At 43.8% G+C, this 18,767-nt stretch overlaps 1 protein-coding gene and 1 non-coding gene across 2 annotated transcripts in view; both read left to right on the forward strand.

The window, feature by feature from the left end:
* The window catches only part of Ston2 (stonin 2), a 151,608-nt gene that overhangs the window by 120,891 nt on the left and 11,950 nt on the right, over window positions 1-18,767 (forward strand). The window contains exon 5 of the mRNA XM_042692598.1: window positions 15,632-17,470. Coding sequence (XP_042548532.1) covers window positions 15,632-17,470 — 1,839 coding nt within the window. The remainder of the gene's footprint in view (window positions 1-15,631; window positions 17,471-18,767) is intronic.
* LOC122118897 lies at window positions 14,284-14,391 on the forward strand. Its single transcript, XR_006149452.1, has one exon. It is a non-coding gene; the product is annotated as a U6 spliceosomal RNA (small nuclear RNA).

Here is an 18,767-nt window from a genome sequence, read left to right on the forward strand (position 1 = left end):
AACCAAGAGATTAATCTGTTATTTAATAAATTTAAACAGGATGGTCCATGTCTGGAGTTCTAGCTGCATCTGCAAGAGAAAAGGCATCATCCTCGGGGGGAAGGCTTCCCCTGGGTTGTGGTAAGCCATTCACCTGTTTTATCAAGCGTTCTGGCAGCCACCTTGGGGCCGCTTGTTCTTGATCTAAAATACAGGCTGAACCTCGCCCCCAGATAAGAACAGGATCTGGGCCCTTCCATTTGCCTGTAAGGGGGTCTCGCCACATGACAGACGGGCGGGCAGAACTGGAAGATGGGTGCCAATGCCTGTCAGCTGCCGAGTGGCCTTCACTGTCCAGAGTTAGAAAATTAAGGGCAAACAATGTGTGACTAAGGCAATCCCTAGGAGTGGAAAATGAAAAGGCAGAGGCTTTGAGGCGAGTAAGCCAGGTTTTTAGGGTGTGGTGGGCTCGTTCTACAATGCCCTGACCTTGGGGGTTATAGGGAATCCCAGTAGTATGACAAATCTGAAAAATAGCACAAAACTGTTTAAACTTGGCACTGGTATAGTCTGGGCCATTGTCTGTCTTTATGTGGGCTGGTTTTCCCATTACAGAAAAGGCTAGAACAAGGTGAGAGAGAACATCTTTGGCAGTTTCTCCTGAGTGTGGTGAAGCAAAAACAAACCCGCTAAATGTGTCTATGGAGACATGTATATATCTTGTTTTTCCAAATTCAGGAAAATGGGTAACATCCATTTGCCAGATTTGATTGGGTAGCAGTCCACGGGGGTTAACACCCAGATGTTGTACAGGAAGGGAGACAACACAGGCAGGGCATGCCTTTACTATCTCCCGTGCTTGTTGTCTAGTAATTTTACAAAGCAATCGAAGGCTCTGGGAGTTTAGATGGTGGAGATTATGTAATTCTGTAGCCTTTTGGACAGACCCAACAAAAACCGGAAAAATGGAACGAGTGGCCACATCAGCTTGAGCGTTACCCTGTGTAAGAGGGCCAGGGAGATCAGAATGTGCCCTAATGTGTCCCAGAAAAAATGGATGTCTCCTGGCCTGAATTAGCTGTTGAAGCTGAGTAAATAAAAATGCCGCATTGGAAGAAGTTTTAATAGCGGGTGAAATTTCTAGCAAGGGAACAGAATGAGCAATGTAAGCACTATCTGTATAAATATTAATAGGCTTATCAAAAAACGTCATAAAAACCTGTGTTATAGCAAATAACTCCACAAGCTGGGCTGATTGGTAAGGGGCATCAAAGGTGGTGGTATGGTTGTTAACAACAAAGGCTGCACGGCCATTGCTTGAGCCACTGCAAAGACAGTGAGGGCTTGAGGAATGGGAGCCTTTTGAGTAACCTTGGGAAAAACAAATGGATGTAGCTGGGCGAAGTGTAAAAGGGGATCATTGGGGAGATGATTGTCAATTAGTCCTAAAAATCCTGACAGGGCGATGCCCCATTCATCCCCAGTCTGAAGTAAAAATTGAGTCTGGTCTTTGGTGTATGGAATTAAAATGGTATCAGGGTCCTTGCCGAAATATTGTCGAGAAAGCAAGCGACCTTTGATAATGATAGAGGCTACCTGGGCAGGGTAAACAGCAATAACCTTGGGGGATGTGGTGGGTAAATGGACCCAAAGCAGGGGGCTGCCCTTATTATTGGAGTGGGGAATCTGTTGCCAAAACAATCCTGTGGGTGTATGAGGGGTATGTAAAATAATTAAGACCAGAGGAAGATTATAGGAAATCTGTGTAACAAACTGCTGGGCAATGGCCTCAGTAACTTGGGTTAAAGCATTTCGAGCATTGGGAGTAAGCTTGCGAGGAGAGGAGGGGTCAGAATCCCCTTTTAAAATCTCATTAAGAGGCAAAAGCACGCTGGTGGGCAACCTTAGGTATGGCCTAAGCCATTGAATATCTCCAAGCAACTTTTGAAAATCATTAAGGGTGTGAAGATGGTCTAAACGAAGTTGAATTTGAGGAACCTGAATTTGATTATTTTGGAGTTCTAGACCCAAATAAGTATAGGGATCCTGTGTTTGAACTTTATCGGGGGCAACCTGTAGTCCCAGGGCAGTAAGGGCTTTATAAAGGTCTAAATAGCAGTTTCTAAGTTCGTGGGTGTCAGGTGCAGCAAGCAACAAGTCATCCATATAATGTAATATATAGACGCGCTGCCATCGTTTTCTCACAGGGTCCACTGCCTGGGCAACATATTTTTGACAAAGGCTAGGGCTATTAGCCATACCTTGAGGAAGTACCTTCCATTGAAATCTTTGCATGGGGCCTTGAAAGTTAATGCGAGGAAGGCTAAAGGCAAAATAGGGTCTGTCCTCAGGATGTAGGGGAATGGTAAAAAAACAATCTTTTAAATCAATAACCATTTTGTAATAGTCCCTGGGAATAGCCACCGGTGTGGGAATGCCTGGCTGTAGCGCTCCCATTGGGCACATAGCTTTATTAACGGCGCGTAGATCTTGTAAAAGGCACCATTTGCCTGATTTTTTCTTTATAACAAAAATAGGAGTATTCCATGGTGAAGTAGAGGGCTCTATATGGCCTGCCACCAGCTGTTCCTGTACTAACATGGAGGCAGCCTCCAATTTTTCTTGGGTAAGAGGCCACTGATCCACCCACACAGGCGTTTGGGATTCCCAAATGATTTTATCTGCATGGGGCACAGGAGGGTCAGGGGCCGATACTAAAAATCCGAATACCCAAACCCATGTTTATCTATTTTTTGGGTAGCTTGGATGGGCTCAACGATTCCTTCTCCTGATTTTCCAAGACCCGTACCAGGGACAAAATCCATACTGAGCATTTGATGTGTAACCACAGAATTGGGACTAGCAAGGATAACTTTCATCTGGGTCAAGATATCGCGACCCCATAGGTTAACAGGGAGGTCAGGAACAACAAAAGGAGTTCCCTTATTGCCCTCTTTGTCAGTCCAATTAAGAACCCTGGAGCTTACCAAAGGGTTTTTTGACTGCCCTATGCCTTTAAGGTCAGTTAGGGACGGGGTAAGGGGCCAACTTGGTGGCCAATATTTTTGGGAAATAATTGTGGCATCTGCACCAGTATCCAAAATTCCCTGAAACTCCTTTCCTTCAATTCGCAGGGTGAGGGTGGGTCTTTTTTGAGTGATAGGCTGAACCCAATACGCATCAGAAGACCCCAAAGAAGCAGTTCCTCGCGGTGTGGTCTGAGCAGTGGAAGAATCCCCTGAATTTAATGGGAGCAGTATCAATTGTGCAAGCCTAGTTCCAGCTGGAATAGCTGCAATCCCATTAATGGCCGTGGCCAAAATTTTTATTTCTCCTGTATAATCATTATCAATAATACCAGGAAAAACTTGGACACCTTGTAAGGTAGCAGAGGCTCTTCCAAGAATAAGGGCACACATATGAGACGGAGGGGGTCCCAGGGTCCCAGTGGGTATTATTTGAGGTCCTTGTATAGAGTCTAGTACTGTGTCGGTGGCGGCACAGAGGTCCAGTCCTGCACTGCCTGGGGTTGCCCGCTGGAGGGAGGCAATTGTGGAGAGAGGTGGGGGGCTTGTGTAGGCCTGGGAGTTTGGGAGGGGACAAACCCTATTGCCCCTGGGCTTGTCTTGGGGATGGTCGGGGCCAGGGGCTGGCCCCGAGGGAAGTTTCCCGAAAACCGAGAGAGAATGGGCTGTCCAAGGGCATTTGTTTTGGATCTACATTCGTTGGCCCAATGATGGCCCTTACCACATTTGGGACAAAGAATGGCAGGGAGTGGTCTACCTGTAGCTTGGGAGGGCATTGCCCCTTGGCTTTGTTTGCCGAAGGGACATTCACGCGCAAAGTGACCAGGTTGTTTACAATTAAAGCAAGTATGCGAGCTGGGGACTGAACCTTGAAATGCCTTGGTAAAAGCAGCACCTATGGCGAGCCCCATGGTGTGAGCAGTTCCTACTCCAGCACAAAGCCTGACGAACTCAGAGAGGTCACCCTTGTTTTTATGTGGTCAGAGGACATCTTGACATGCCGGATTAGCATTTTCAAAGGCAAGATGTTTAACAAAGGCACCTTCACTTTCACTTGGCCCAAGAAGCCTTTCGGCAGCCAAGTTAAGCCGCGAGACAAAGTCACTGTAGGGTTCCTCTGGCCCCTGTCTAACCTTTGCCAGGGAAGTAGTAGCCGATCCCTTTTGAGGGAGACGCTTCCAAGCATAAAGGCCAGCGTTTTGAATTTGTGCCAAAAGTCCAGTAGGAAAGCGTGCCTGTTTAGCATTGGAATCAAAGGGTGCATTACCCAAAAGTTTAGTATAGGTCCAGGTTTTTGAAGATGTTTTAGCCAAATTTTTTTTGCGCGGTCTCTCTACATTGTTCCTTAAAGTCCGCATTCCATAAAACAAAATCACCCCCACTAAGGGTGGCGCGGGCCAGGAACTTCCAATCATTAGGGGTGAGCCAGCGCACACTTTGGTTTTCTAACAAGGCTAATGTATAAGGGGCAGTCGAGCCATATTGGGCACATGCATTTTTAAGCTTTTCAACAAACCAGAGGCTAAGCCTCTTATACTCTTGTTGGCCTTTTCCCTGGGTAGGTTGTTCCTCTTCATCCCCAGTATCCTGTTCCTCATCTTCCTTTTCCTCCTCTTCTGATTCATCCTCCCCACCCTCTGAGGTCCTATCTGTCTGGCTCTGAGTTACTGGAGAGGAGAGAACTGATTGATGGCCTGATCTAACCTTAATTTTATTAGGCGTTTTTGGCGTATCGGCCAAGGCCAGTGTGCGGAGTTCATAATCAAGGGACCGCAGTTCTTTAAAAGTTGAAGGTGTTCTCACCTATGTTGAAGAGTCTCGCGTAAAGGTGCCAGGTTAGGTAAAGGGGAGGGAGAAAAAACATCTGGATCTGGAGGGGTAGTGGGCCCTTGAAGGGCTGGGCCACAAAAGGAAGGGATTTTCAGTAAATTGACCAGCAGTCATATCTAATACAACTGATGGGCAAGCCGAGGGGGGCCTAGAGGCATGTTGGAGAACCTCCTCTCCTGTTTTTACAAGTTTTAAAATTCCACTATCAAATAGAGAACCTTTTAAAACTTCATTAATCAAATTCCAATAGGAAAAGGCCGTAGCAGGAACCTTTTCTGAACCAAAGGTTTCATAATCTGTTAAATAATCTCCTACTCTTTGCCATCTTTTTGCATCTATGATTCCTACAAGTCCTCTATGAATGAGAAAAATAATTCTAAATCCTTTTTCTTAACCCGCATTCCCCGTGTCTTGAAGGCCTCCCTGAGGTCTGACAGAAATAGATCATGTGACGATATTGCTTGTCCCATAGTGGGCCACTTACCATGCGCCGTCCCCACTCTCCTCCTGGATCTGTCTCTCGGTGGGGTCTGTCGAGGCGATCTCGCGATCTCGGACTGTACTTGGCCAAGTTTTCCCGGAGGACGGCGTTCCTTCCTCAGTCAGAGGCTTGTGCCCCACGTTGGGCGCCAGTTGTCCCGACCCGCAGGACTTCAACCAGGGCAGTGAACCTAAGCGAGAAGGAATGAAGGGACAAGAGACACGAAGAAGGACAGCAAGACAAGGATTCTGATCAAGCTGCCAAATTTTATTTTTCACACAGGGATATTTATATGCTTAGAATAAGGAAGCTTTTTCATTGGGCGTAGCAGCTGCAGGATGCTTGCTTAGGGCAATGTGAAAAGGTGGTCAATAGCAGCTACCTGGTCTTTGTTTGGGGCAGGATGCAAAGACCAGATTCTGTAAATAGCCTCGAGAGATGTTCCAGCGAGATAGTCAAGCTTATCATGCAGAGAGACTCCCTGCAGGGCTCTCGACATACCAACATCAAATACAGTGAAAGGGGTTATACTGTGGGGGAGGGACATACAAAGCAACAAAGAAATAATCTTATAAATGCGTTAGAAACAATCGCATGAAAGAAAAAAAAACATTTTGTTGGTCATGGGCTTGAACTCTGGGCCTGGGTGCTGTCCCTCAGCTCTTCAGCTTAAGGCAAGTGCTCTACCACTTGAGCCACAGCACCACTTCCGGTTTTCTGAGTGGTTTATTGGAATTAAGAGTCTCTTGGATGTTCCTGCCCGGGCTGGCTTTGAACTGCAATACTCAGATCTCAGCCTCCTGAGTAGCTAGGATTATAGGCGTCAGCCACTGGCACCATTTTTCTGATGGCCAATTGGAGATAAGAGTTTCATGGACTTCCCTGCCTGGGCTAACTTCGAACTATGATCATCAGATCTCAGCCTCCTGAATAGCTAAGATTACAGGTGTGAGCCACTAGGGCCTAGGTAGTATGTATTTTCAATCAGGAGAGACAGATGAGATTCCTAAGCTCCACTCTGAGCATCAGAAGGCATGGGTCTGTGCCCAGGTATATATAGTCTATGGCTCACATGTGGAAATAAGACATTGAAGTGTTATTTATAAATAGGATTATGGGCCTCAGCTCTGCAGGCCCATACACTGATTGATAGGATCTTAGCAGGTTCACCATTGTGCTTGGACGTTTGCTAATCATTTGTAAGTCTGGTCCTCTCCTCTGTGCCCTATCATGTATAAATATCACAGTGTACAAGAAACTTATACTAATTCAGTTTAGAGAATGAAAAACAAGAGCTTGTGAAGCCAGTAGCTCACACCTTTAATCCTAGCTACTCAGGAGGCTGAGATCTGAGGATTGGAGTTTGAAGCCAACCCAGTGAAGAAAGTCCATGAGACTCTTATTTCCAATTAACCACCAAAAGCCCAAAGTGGAGCTGTGGTTCACACACACACACACACACACACACACACACACACACACACACACACACACACACACACACACACACACACAGCTTGTAAAGATAGTATGCTCTTTCTTCATTGCAGTTACCGCTCTAGGAATCATCCTATAATTGCCTAAAACCTAGTTTTACCTGTTTGCCCAAATGGCAAGAGGCTTTTAGAAGCCCAAGAGGCTCTTAGAAATTGATACTCTCAACCAAGTGCAACACCGGGGTTACGTTCTCTTCACCCCGCTTTAGGATGTATTGTTCACCCTAGTCCTTCACTGAAATGTGGAAGCTTGGCTGTTTCTCCATCCCTCAGGGATACAGAAATCACTTTGACCTGACGAGTGTTGTGTGTCTCAGGCTGTTTCTGAGATGTATCCCCACAGGGCAGCCAGGAGGAGTGTGGAGGTGCGGAGGAGTGAGTGAGGCTTCTGTAACAGTGGGCAGGGAATCCTCGTGAGTCCTGCTCATTAGAGGATGGACATTACAATCCTATCACTTCTCAAGGATTTGCCAGTGCTCCTCCAGGAAGTACTTTTCCTTGAGCTCAGTCCTGATACCTCGTGGGCATAAGAACTAGGCTCACCATTCTCCCCTATAGGACCTTCTCTTCGAAGCTTGAAACACAAGAGCCCTTTCTGCTGCTTCACATACCTTAGAGTTTAATGATCCATCAGCAGACCTTCACAGAGCATGAAAATGACTCACACCCTAGAAACCACTCGGTGTACTGCTGTGTGGTAAGTCCATATGAATATGGGCAAACAACAATTTTTTTTTTTTTTGCTAGGATAATGAAAAATAAATTTTAAAATGCAAGTTAGGATCTGAGCGCTGATGACTCATGTCTGTAATCCTAGCTACTCTGGAGGCTGAGATCTAAGGATCATGGTTCAAAACCAACCCAGGGAGGGAAGTCCATGAGACTTTCATTTTGAATTAACCACCAAAACATTGAAAGTATAGAGGTGACTCAAATGGCAAAGAACTAGCCTTGAGCAAAAAAGCTTACCAACAGCTCCCAAGCCCTAAATTCAAACCCCAGGACTGGAAGAAAAAAATTAAAAAAGCAAGTTAGGGTCTCATCATTAGTCTTATTGAATATTTTGATACAGAAAATATTAAACTAATTTATAAAGCTGAATGCTGGTTTTGTCAGTTTATTATAGATGTTAGAATCTATCCTTGCCCCTTGCCTAGGCTGTCAGATGACAGCGCAGGTACAGTTCTCAGTTCTCTCTAAGTTGGTGAATGGAGCTCTCATCTAAAATAATGTGAGAAACTGACATCAACAAAAAGGCATATGGCTGGGTACTGTGGCCCATGCCTGTATTCCTAGCTACTCAGAAGGCTGAGATCTGAGGATCAAGGTTCAAAGCCAGTCCAGGCAGGAAAGTCCATGAATTCTAATCTCCAATTAACCACTAGAAAGCCAGAAGTGTCACAAAGTGGTAGAATGCTATCCATGAGCAAAAGTGCTATTAAGTCAGGAGGCACTAAGCCCAGTTCAGTTGAAGTGTTACAAGAAAAAGCCAAAAATAGCAAGTCCAAAATCTGAGAATAAGAAAAAACTTTAAAAATATGAACAATGGTTAAACAGAGGCAAAAGTTTAGAACCAGGGAGAAAAGACTGAGTATTGGTTGGCATATGAGGGTATCCACCAGCAACCTGCAAGAAATAGAATATCCCTCGGCGGTTCTTGCTCTTCTGTGTGTTGGGTTTGCCAGTCTTAATAACTAGGGAAGAAGTAGAAGGGCAAACTGGACCATTCTATGGAAAATGGTGTTCAGTATGGTTTCATAGATTCCTTTAGTAAGTGAAAACAGAACGTAGTGCCTTCCTAGAGATTCTGGGAAGTAATGGTAAATGGTAGTTTGATGCATTCGCCTCTTGGATTTGGGGATATCTCTGACCAGCTAACTTTGCCAGCATGAAAGCTTTCTCTCTCCTGGACATCGCTGAAGACAGATGAGGACAGACTGGCTCTGCTTTTTATTTGTGTTCTCAGCATGTTTTAGGCCAGCACTCTTTCACCTGCACCCATTTGCAGACTAGGGGATAATGTTGCCTCACCTTTTGCTCAAAGACTTCACTATATAAATAGATGTTAATCATTGTTTAATTAATGTCTTTTCCCTGTTGCACGAAACCCCTAAGAAGCTGAATGTCAAGATAACATTTGGGGCTGGGAAGATGGCTCAGTAGAGTGCTTGCCTTGCATACAGGAAGCCCTGAGTTTGATTCCTCAGCACCACATAAACGGAAGAAGCGGGAAGTTGCGCTGTGGCTCAAGTGGTAGAGTGCTAGCCTTGAGCTGACAAGCTGAGGGACAGCGCCCAGGCCCAGAGTTCAAGACCCATGACCAAAAAAAAAGATAACTCTTGCCAACTCCAAAAGTTATGGGGGGGGGGGAGTAAATTTTAACTTAATAAATGTTAAGGAAACAACAGAATTAATGAAAATGCAAATGAGTGCGTCACTGAACCACAGTCTGCTCAGCAAAATGAAGAGACTAGTTAAGTTTTACTATGTTGAAGATTTTTTCAAGCAGCCTGTGCTGAGACTCACACCTATATTCCTCGCTACACAGGAGGCTGAGATGTGAGGATTATGGTTACGCAGACAAATCTGAGAGACTCTTATCTCCAATTAAGCAGCAAAAAGCTGGGACTAGAGGCATGAATTAACCATGAGTGAAAAAGACAAGCAATAGCATAAAGCTCTGAGGTTAAGCCCCAGTACCAGAACAAAAGAAAAAAAATCTCTTTAACCACAAAAAAGTTTATGAAGCTGGGCACTGGTGGCTCACACCTGTAATTCTAGTTTCTCAGGAGACTGAGATCTGAGGATCTCAGTTCAAAGCCAGTCCAGGCAGAAAAGTCCATAAGATTCTTGGTTTTTTTTGTTTTGTTTTTTTTTTTTTGGGTCCGGTCATGGGGCCTGAACTCTGGGCCTGGGCACTGTCCCTCAGCTCTTCAGCTCAAGGCTAGTGCTCTACCTCTTGAGCCACAGCGCCACTTCCAGCTTTTTTCTTTTTTCTTATGTGGTACTGAGGAATGGAACCCAGGGCCTCATGCATGCAAGGTAAGCACTCTACCACTGAGCCACCTTCCCAGCCCATAAGATTCTTATCTCCAATAAACCACCCAGAAAAAGCCAGAAGTAGTGCTGTGGCTGAAGTGGTAGAAGGCTAAGTGGTACAGCGGCCTGGCCCTGAGTTCAACCAGGACTGGCAAAAAAAAAAAAAAAGGTTTTATGTTCCTTTTTTTACTTTACAGATTGCCTTAAAAATATTTAACTATCTTTTGTGTTGCAGGTTTTAAACATAGTCTCATGTATTTCAGTATATTCTCTTTAGTAGGCTGATTGGAATGTGACTGCCATTTCATGTTGACCTAAGAATATTTATTCTTGCCACTCCCAGTAAGTTTCAGCAAATATCTCTCCATAACTTTTATTCATTTATTTCATTGTTTATTTTTTGCCATTCCTGGGGTTTAAACTCGGGCCTTGGCACTGTCCCTGAGCTTCTTTTGCTCAAGGTTAACACTCTTCCACTTGAGCCACAGCTCCACTTCCAGCTTTTTCTGCTTATATAGTGCTGAAGAATTGAACCCTGGGCTTCATGCAAGCTAGGCAAGCACTCTACAACTAAGCCACATTCCCAGCCCTCTCCATAACTTTTAACAAGTTAGTTTAACAAATGGGAAAAAGAAGATGGAAAAATAGCTTCTTACTTTTGACATCCTTAATTGCCATTGTAATCACTTCATTTACTATAATTTTTGAGAACTTAGAACAGATTGTGGTCTAACATTAAAGAATTCACTGATTCTCTTTCGTCTGCATTAGTAAAAACACCAGGAACCTCTTAGGAACTGAAAATTTTCCCTGAGGTACAGGAGAACCTAATCTTCATAGATGACTTTTGTTGGGCAGGAACCCAGCTCATAGCACCAAACCAATTTGGATGTAGGAAGTGGAAGGGATAGTAATTAAATGAATGTTGAATCTTTGGTTTAGGTTTCATTTTAATGAGTCAGTAAAATGGAATTGTGGGTAATAGTTAACTTTGTAGTTAAGATAATTAGCTTTTGCTTGTTTCTTATTGGAAAAATTTGCCAGGCTTTTGTTTCCCCTCATTGCTTCTACCACTGGCCTCACCAGTCGGTCATAACTGTGTGAGGAAAGATAATAATTGCTGCTTTCTCAACAGACTGCTGTTAAGCTGCTTGTGTCTTTTCTTTAAGGTTAATTTATAATTGGAATAAGGGTGTGTTTTGCCCTGTGACCAAGATAACATTGTTTTTAAAAGAAAGAAAACATTTTAAAATTTTTATCTGCCTCTTATTCCACCTAAGACATTTATTTTCAGTAACAAAGCATTATAAAATATTGCATTTGTATACTTTCTAACACACGAATACTTTGTATAATAAATGTAGCTTTCCAGTATCAGTAGTAAGAGCAACTTATATCCACTGAACTTTAATTATTTGTCAGCCAAGTAGTGCTTAATATTTTCCTAAAACCATTGGTGGAAAAACTGAGGCACAGGGAAATTAAAATTGCCCAAAGTCACATAACTAGTAAACTGCCAATACATAATGGAAACACAGGGCATCTGAATTCAGATTGAAAGTTCTTATTTTTATCCACTCAATTCAGTATGTCTTGGTCAATTTCCATGTGAGTAAACATATATCAAGAGCATTGTCTCAATGGCAACAAGGGATTCCATTTTAAGGATATAACAATTTATAAAACCAGTCTCCCATTGTTGAGCATTTAGGTTGTTTACAATTTTTCAGGACTCCAAACATTGCCATGATAAACATCTACGCTGTACATTGTTGCATGTTTGTCTTAGAATAAGCTAATAACAGATTCGTGAGTCCTCTGCTAGGTACCACTGGCTTACACCTGTAATTCTAGCTGCTCAGGAGACTGAAATCTGAGAATGATAGTTTCAAAGCCACCCTGGCCAGGAAAGTCTGTGACATTTTTATCTCCAATTAACCACCCAAAAAGCCAGAAGTGGAACTGTGGCTCACGTGGTAGGGTGCTAGCCTTGAGCAATAAAGCTCAGGGGCAGCACCTAGGCCCTGAGACAAGCCCCATAACTGGGAGAAAAAAAGCAGGATCTTATTTTATTCTTGAGCCAACCTGGACTGCAGTCCTCTTATTTGTGTTTCCTGTTTTGGCACTAGGGTGACAAGCACTTATCGCTGTAACCATCATTTTACTTCCCCTACAGTTGGAAAGGACAAGTGCCACCACTATGCCTGGACATTGGTTGAACTAGAGACTCATTTATGTCCATGCCTGTACTGGTCTCTAATCATGATCCCTCAGTCTCTAGCTGGGATTGAGCTACTGTGCCCAGCCTAAATTCTGAAAAAAAAAAAAAAAAAAAAAATTGCTTTTCTCAGTTCTCTAGGGAGGCTGATCACCTGTTCCATTGAGGTGACTATATTTTACTCAGGGTTATTTAAAGCTCTTAGCTTTAAATAATAATAATATAGTAAGTATATAAAATGTAAATGCTATAGACCTAGATAGTTTCTTGATCACTTTCCTTTCATTTTCCACACAATAAATCACATATACATAAAGAAAAGTGAATTTTCATTTTTACTTTTTGTGTATATGTGTGTGCCGGTCCTGGGCACAATAGAACTTGGGTTCTCTCCCTGAGCTTTTGTGTGCAAGGCTAGCTCTCTACCACTTGAGCCACTGCTCCACTTTCAGCTTTTTGGTGATTAATTGGAGCTAAGAATCTCTTGGGCTTTTCTGCCTGGGCAGGCTTTGCACCACGATCCTTAGATCTCAGTCTCCTGAGTAGCTAGGATTACAGGCATGAGTCACTATTTCCTGGCTCATTATTACTTTTAAGGTGCTTTGAAAGGCTTTTGCAGTGCTGTACATCTAGGAAGTACTGTATACTCATTGTTGCTGGTATAGATCTGGATCTACTCATGTGTGTACTCATGTGTTCATCTTACCTTTTCAAAGACATTTCCCAAGGAAACTGCTGTCTGTTTGAATACACTTCTTGGAAGAGTGGATGACAAGCCAACCATTCCATCCATGGATAATTACCTGTGCAATTCTGTGTGACATTGCAGATTTGATATAGCTGGGTATAGTATGCCTGAAGCCAGGCAATCAGAAAACTCAACCTTTGAATGTCCATTGCCCTTTGATTCCAAATGGCCAGCAATGGACATGCTGGGTGAAAGGGTGGCACAGATTCCTATGTGCATCCTTCCAAAGACAAGGAAAGCGAAAGAGCTACTCCAAAGCAAAGTTTCTCTTCTCACTCAATCATCAACCTTTACTATCTACAGTCTACCAAACAGCTTTTACCTGTGCCTTGCTTCATCAGAATCCCTCCCTTCCTGCTTTATGAAGGCTTCATGTCCTCCTCCCTTCCCACAACTTGCAGACACACAGATCCCTGTGCTACCAAAAACTGTTTGGATTATTCCTTCATCAAGATTCAAGACTCTGTTGCTTTATTTATAAGTAAAACCCAAGATGGAAATTTTAGGGTAAAAAAGAGGTTATATCATGAGATTGTTATCATATCATCATTATACCATTGTTCTTATATTATTCTAAACTTGTAAACATTTTAGTGTCTGGAACTTATTTTACTATATGCCTCAATTTTTTTTTAATTTTTATTTTTTGTGCCCATTGTGGGGTCTGGACTCAGGGCCTAGACACTGTCCCTAAGGGTTTTTGTTTTTTTGTTTGTTTGTTTGTTTCTGTGAATGGTGGGGCTTGAACTCTGGGTCTGGGCCCTGTCCCTCAGCTCTTCAGCTCAAGGTAAGCTCTCTACTACTTGAGCCACACCACTTCTGGTTTTCTGGTGGTTTATTGGAGATAAGAGTCTCATGGACTTTCCTGCTCCGGCTGGCTTTGAACCGGGATCCTCAGATCTCAGCCTCCTGAGTAGCAAGGATTACAGGCAGAGCCACCAGCACCAGCTTTTTTTTTTTTTTTTTTTTTTGAGTACATTCTTATTTCTTTTTTTTTTATCCTTTTATTGTAAAGGTAATGAACAACTCATGTAACTGTAACCTCTTTTACAATATCTTTACAATAAAAATATATATATTAAAGAAAAGGTGATGTGGGGGGTTACAGTTACATAAGTAAGGTAATGAGTTCATTTCTTTTTGAACAGTGTTACCTCCTCCCTCATTTTGTCTCTTTCTTCCTTCCCTCCCTTCCAAGTTGTAAAGTTCATTTCCAACATAGTGTCTAGTGAGTATCACTTTGTCCCTCCGTTTCTGTGATTCCCCTTCCAAATCAAATAAACTTATATAAGACAAAGGGTACAGAAATCAAGCACAGTGACAACAAGGAATAGATAAACTAAAGGGGAGAGAGAGACAGACACAGAGAGGCAGACAGAGACAGACAGAGGAAGGAAGGAAGGAAGGAGTGAAGGAAGGAAGGAAGGAAGGAAAAGAGAGAGAGAGAGAGAGAGAGAAACCAAACAGTGCTCGCTTCGGCAGCACATATACTAAAATTGGAAGGATACAGAGAAGATCAGCATGACCCCTGAGCAAGGATACAGGCAAATTGGTGAAGGATACACGCAAAAATTGGTGAAGCATTCCATATTTTTAAATAAACCCATCACATTTGGAACATTAAAAAAAGAAAGAAAGAAAGAAACCGAGCAAACTGCAAATGGTACACTAGAAAAACCTCTTGTTTCCGTTTCTTGGAGTTTATTCACCCAGTTGTTGAGTGTTTAAAATCATTCCTTTTATTTTCTCTATGACAAATAATGCTAATTTCTTCCAACTTGAATTTGAATTTGTTCCTTTGGGGTAGAATTGCTAAGCCATTGTTGATGAGTATTTGTGAGACCATCAGTAGAAACTGCCACCAGCTCTTCTGACTGTTTATAGCAACTTAGGCTCACAGAAGGTGTGTGTAGGGGGGGTGCCAGTGGCTCACGCCTGTAATCCTAGCTACTCAGGAGGCTGAGATCTGAGGATCTCAGTTCAAAGCCAGCCAGGGCAGGAAATTCCATGAGACTCTTATCTCCAATAAACTACCAGAACACCAGAAGTGGCATTGTAACTCAAGTGGTAGAGCACTAGCCTTGAGCTGAAGGACAGTGCTCAGGCCCAGAGTTCAAGCCCTATGACCAAAAAAAAAAAAAAAAGAAGGTGGGAATGTATTTAGTGTTCTATCATGGAGCCTGTCCTTTTCACTAAATGGATAAAAACTTTTAAAAATCACTGATTTTTTGGGCTTAATTTTAACTTTTCTTACTCTTGGTGAGATTGGATATTTTCCATGTGCTTATTTGACATTTGAAGTTTCTTTCATGAGACATCTCTTTATGTCTCTTCATATTGGAGTTTGATGTTTTTCTTATTCACTTGTATGAACTTATTACATGCATATTAAGGATGTTAACATTGTCTTTAATGTGTATTGACCACAATTAGGCTAGAATTCTTTTCACTCTATTGTTTGCAATTATATCTTGTCTTAATGAGGTCAGTTTTTATCATTTTACATAGAAAGTCATTTTCAGTGTTTAAATAACTTCAGAGCTAAGTACAGAAAACATATATTCGAGGCCTTGGTCTTTCCAGTTAGTGCTTCTGTTTTGATAGCCTTGTATACCCAATGCATTTCATGTCATGGTCTTTCCGGTGTGCTCATTACAAAATTCTGAGGTCTGCATCCATGCCATGCACTTGAGATAGGAATAAGTTGCTTTGGCATTCACTGAGGTTCTAGATAAAATTCAAGCTGCCCCTTATTCCCCTGCTTTAGGTTCTCATAACTCCAGATGTCCTGAATGGTTCTCTTTTTCCTTGTAGACAATTCCTCCTCCCTCCAGGAAGATGAAGAAGTAGAGGTGGAAACCATTAGCTGGCAGGCGAGCAGGCCAGCCATGAACGGGCAACCTGCCCCTCCAGTGACTTCTGCGCGCTTCCCCAGCTGGGTCACTTTCGATGACAATGAAGTCCACTGCACTTTGCCACCCGTCACCTCCCCTTTGAAGCCAAGTACACCACCACCTTCTGCACCTGTGACCTCAGACATACCTTATAACTCCACCCGGTCATTTAAGAGGGACCGTCCCAAGAGTACGTTGATGAACTTCTCCAAAGCTCAGAAGCTAGACATTTCCTCCTTGAACCGCCCACCTTCCATAACTGAGGCACCACCGTGGAGAGCAACCAATCCCTTCCTGAATGAGACTCTACAGGATGTCGAGCCCTCCCCTATCAACCCATTCAGTGCTTTCTTTGAGGAACAAGAGCGGCGTTCCCAAAACAGTTCCATTTCCAGTACCACTGGCAAAAGCCAAAGAGATTCTCTCATTGTAATCTACCAGGATGCCATCAGTTTTGATGATTCTAGCAAAACTCAATCCCACTCTGATGCTGTGGAAAAACTCAAACAACTCCAAATTGATGACCCTGATCACTTGGGCAGCACAACACTACCTGACGATGACCCAGCAGCCTGGGTTCACCTGGATGCTCACCTGCCTGGGTCAGCTGTGTCCCAGCCCAGGGATGGGTGGTCAATGATGCTGAGGATCCCTGAGAAGAAAAACATCATGTCCTCCAGGCACTGGGGACCAATCTACATCAAACTGACTGACAGTGGTTTCCTGCAGCTATATTATGAACAGGGCCTAGAAAAACCATTCCGTGAGTTCAAGCTGGAGATCTGCCATGACGTTTCAGAACCCAGGCTTCAAAACTACGACGAGAATGGGAGGATCCACAGTTTGCGGATAGATCGTGTCACTTACAAGGAGAAGAAGAAATACCAGCCCAAACCCGCTGTGACCCACACCGCAGAGCGGGAGCAAGTGATTAAGCTGGGCACCACCAATTACGACGACTTCCTGAGCTTCATCCGCGCAGTTCAGGACTGTCTCATGGATCTGCCTGTCTTGTCAATGGACTTGAGCACTGTTGGCTTGAACTACCTGGAAGAAGAGATTACGGTGGATGTCAGAGATGAATTCACCGGTATTGTGAGCAAAGGCGAAAACCAGATCCTCCAGCACCATGTCTTGACTCGGATCCATATCCTGAGTTTTCTCTCTGGGTTGGCAGAGTGTCGCTTGGGCCTCAATGATATCCTCATCAAAGGCAATGAGATTGTTTCTCGACAGGACATCATGCCCACCACCACCAGCAAGTGGATCAAGCTCCATGAGTGCCGCTTCCATGGGTGTGTGGACGAGGAGGTCTTCAACAGCTCCCGTGTTATTCTGTTCAACCCTTTGGATGCATGCCGGTTTGAACTAATGCGGTTCAGGACCGTGTTTGCTGAAAAGACTTTGCCCTTCACCCTCAGGACAGCGGCAAGCATCAACGGGGCAGAGGTGGAAGTGCAGAGCTGGCTGAGGATGTCAACCGGCTTCTCATCTAACTGCGACCCCCTCACTCAGGTTCCCTGTGAGAATGTAATGGTTCGTTACCCAGTGCCTAGTGAGTGGGTGAAAAACTTCCGAAGGGAAAGTGTCCTGGGGGAAAAGTCTTTGAAAGCCAAAGTGAACCGGGGAGCAAGTTTTGGCTCAACTAGTATCTCGGGCTCCGAGCCTGTCATGAGAGTAACTCTGGGAACTGCCAAATATGAGCATGCCTTCAACTCCATTGTGTGGAGGATAAACCGACTGCCCGACAAAAACTCAGGTGGGTAGTTTCTGCTGTAGAGAACAGTCACGTGTTTGCTGAGGAGCTGGGATTCACTTTCTACATCCTATCTCTGTATGAAGAGTTCATTCTCATAGTGTGGCAGGGAAGGTGATGGGGAGAGGGGTGGAAAAGTACAAGTATTTATTTGCATGAAGTAATAAGTGTAGTGACCCAATTCATGACATCTTTTCACCCCTTATTATCATACATAGTCCATAACGAGCTGTATTGTTCTGCTCAGCTGAGCTGCAAGCTTCTTCTCAATTTGTGTTCCTTTGGGGCTCATTGGAGCATTAGCTACAGGGCAGGAAGCAATCCATTCTCAGATCCTGGAAAATGTGTGGGTTCCAAAGAGATCTTTCTGACAATGCCTTGGATAAAAGTGAAAGGACTGGCTTATGTGCAATCTTACATGCATGTGAGAGTTCTGAGTCCAGTTACTCAAACTCAGAGCTTGGCTCGGGACTCAGAGATGGAAAAGAGACTAAAGATCTGGCAGAATATGAGATCCAAGAGGGCCATCATGCTACCAGACAAAAAGCAAAGGAAGGAATGTTTGATGGAAACAATTGCCAATCATTTCCTAGCCAGCTGCCCTGCTCTTAGCCCTAAGGGATGCTGCTGTGCTTGATTGATCCCACCACAATTACTTTCCTCCAGTAACAGTCAAGGAAAGGACAGGATGAGGCAGCAGGCAAAGGAGCTCTAATCACTTCATGTTCTTCGAGTGTGGCTAACTGTGGCAGGCAACAAGCCCATGATCCTCAGAACCACAAACCACTTCTCCTCTTGTTTATAATAAATTATGTCCATGTCTTCACCAAAGCAGATTTGCTAGTTAGGGAGAGAGAATAAGGCTTGGGGGGAAAAAATCCTGATTGAAATATGGAGCCATGCCTTCTTTCATTCTTACCATTAAATCCTTACCGTGTGTTCAGAGTATTCATCTGCTGCTTCAATCGTGGAGTGTCTGTTACCGTATCCTGGTATCCAGGATGGATTTGATGTGACAGCAGCAGACAGTACAGTCTGCTCGACGCCCCAGGCTGTCCCGAGGAGTGGGCACACACCAGGCACTCTGTGTCAGACACTGGGTGTAGCAGGGCAAACTGAAGAGACAATTGGACCTCTGTGTCTGCTGCTGTCTATTTCTAAACTGACAGAATTGTACAAACCAAGGCTTCCTCTCTGTGCTTGCTTATTCATTGCCCCCTGAAATCAGCTCTGTATTATTCTCTTGGTGACCGCGCTGTAATTTGTGTCTCAGCCATAGACCCCCATCCGGCTTGACAGA

Source organism: Dipodomys spectabilis, unplaced genomic scaffold, assembly GCF_019054845.1.
Source record: "Dipodomys spectabilis isolate Male_0828 unplaced genomic scaffold, ASM1905484v1 ptg000157l, whole genome shotgun sequence".
Classification (NCBI taxonomy): domain Eukaryota; kingdom Metazoa; phylum Chordata; class Mammalia; order Rodentia; family Heteromyidae; genus Dipodomys; species Dipodomys spectabilis.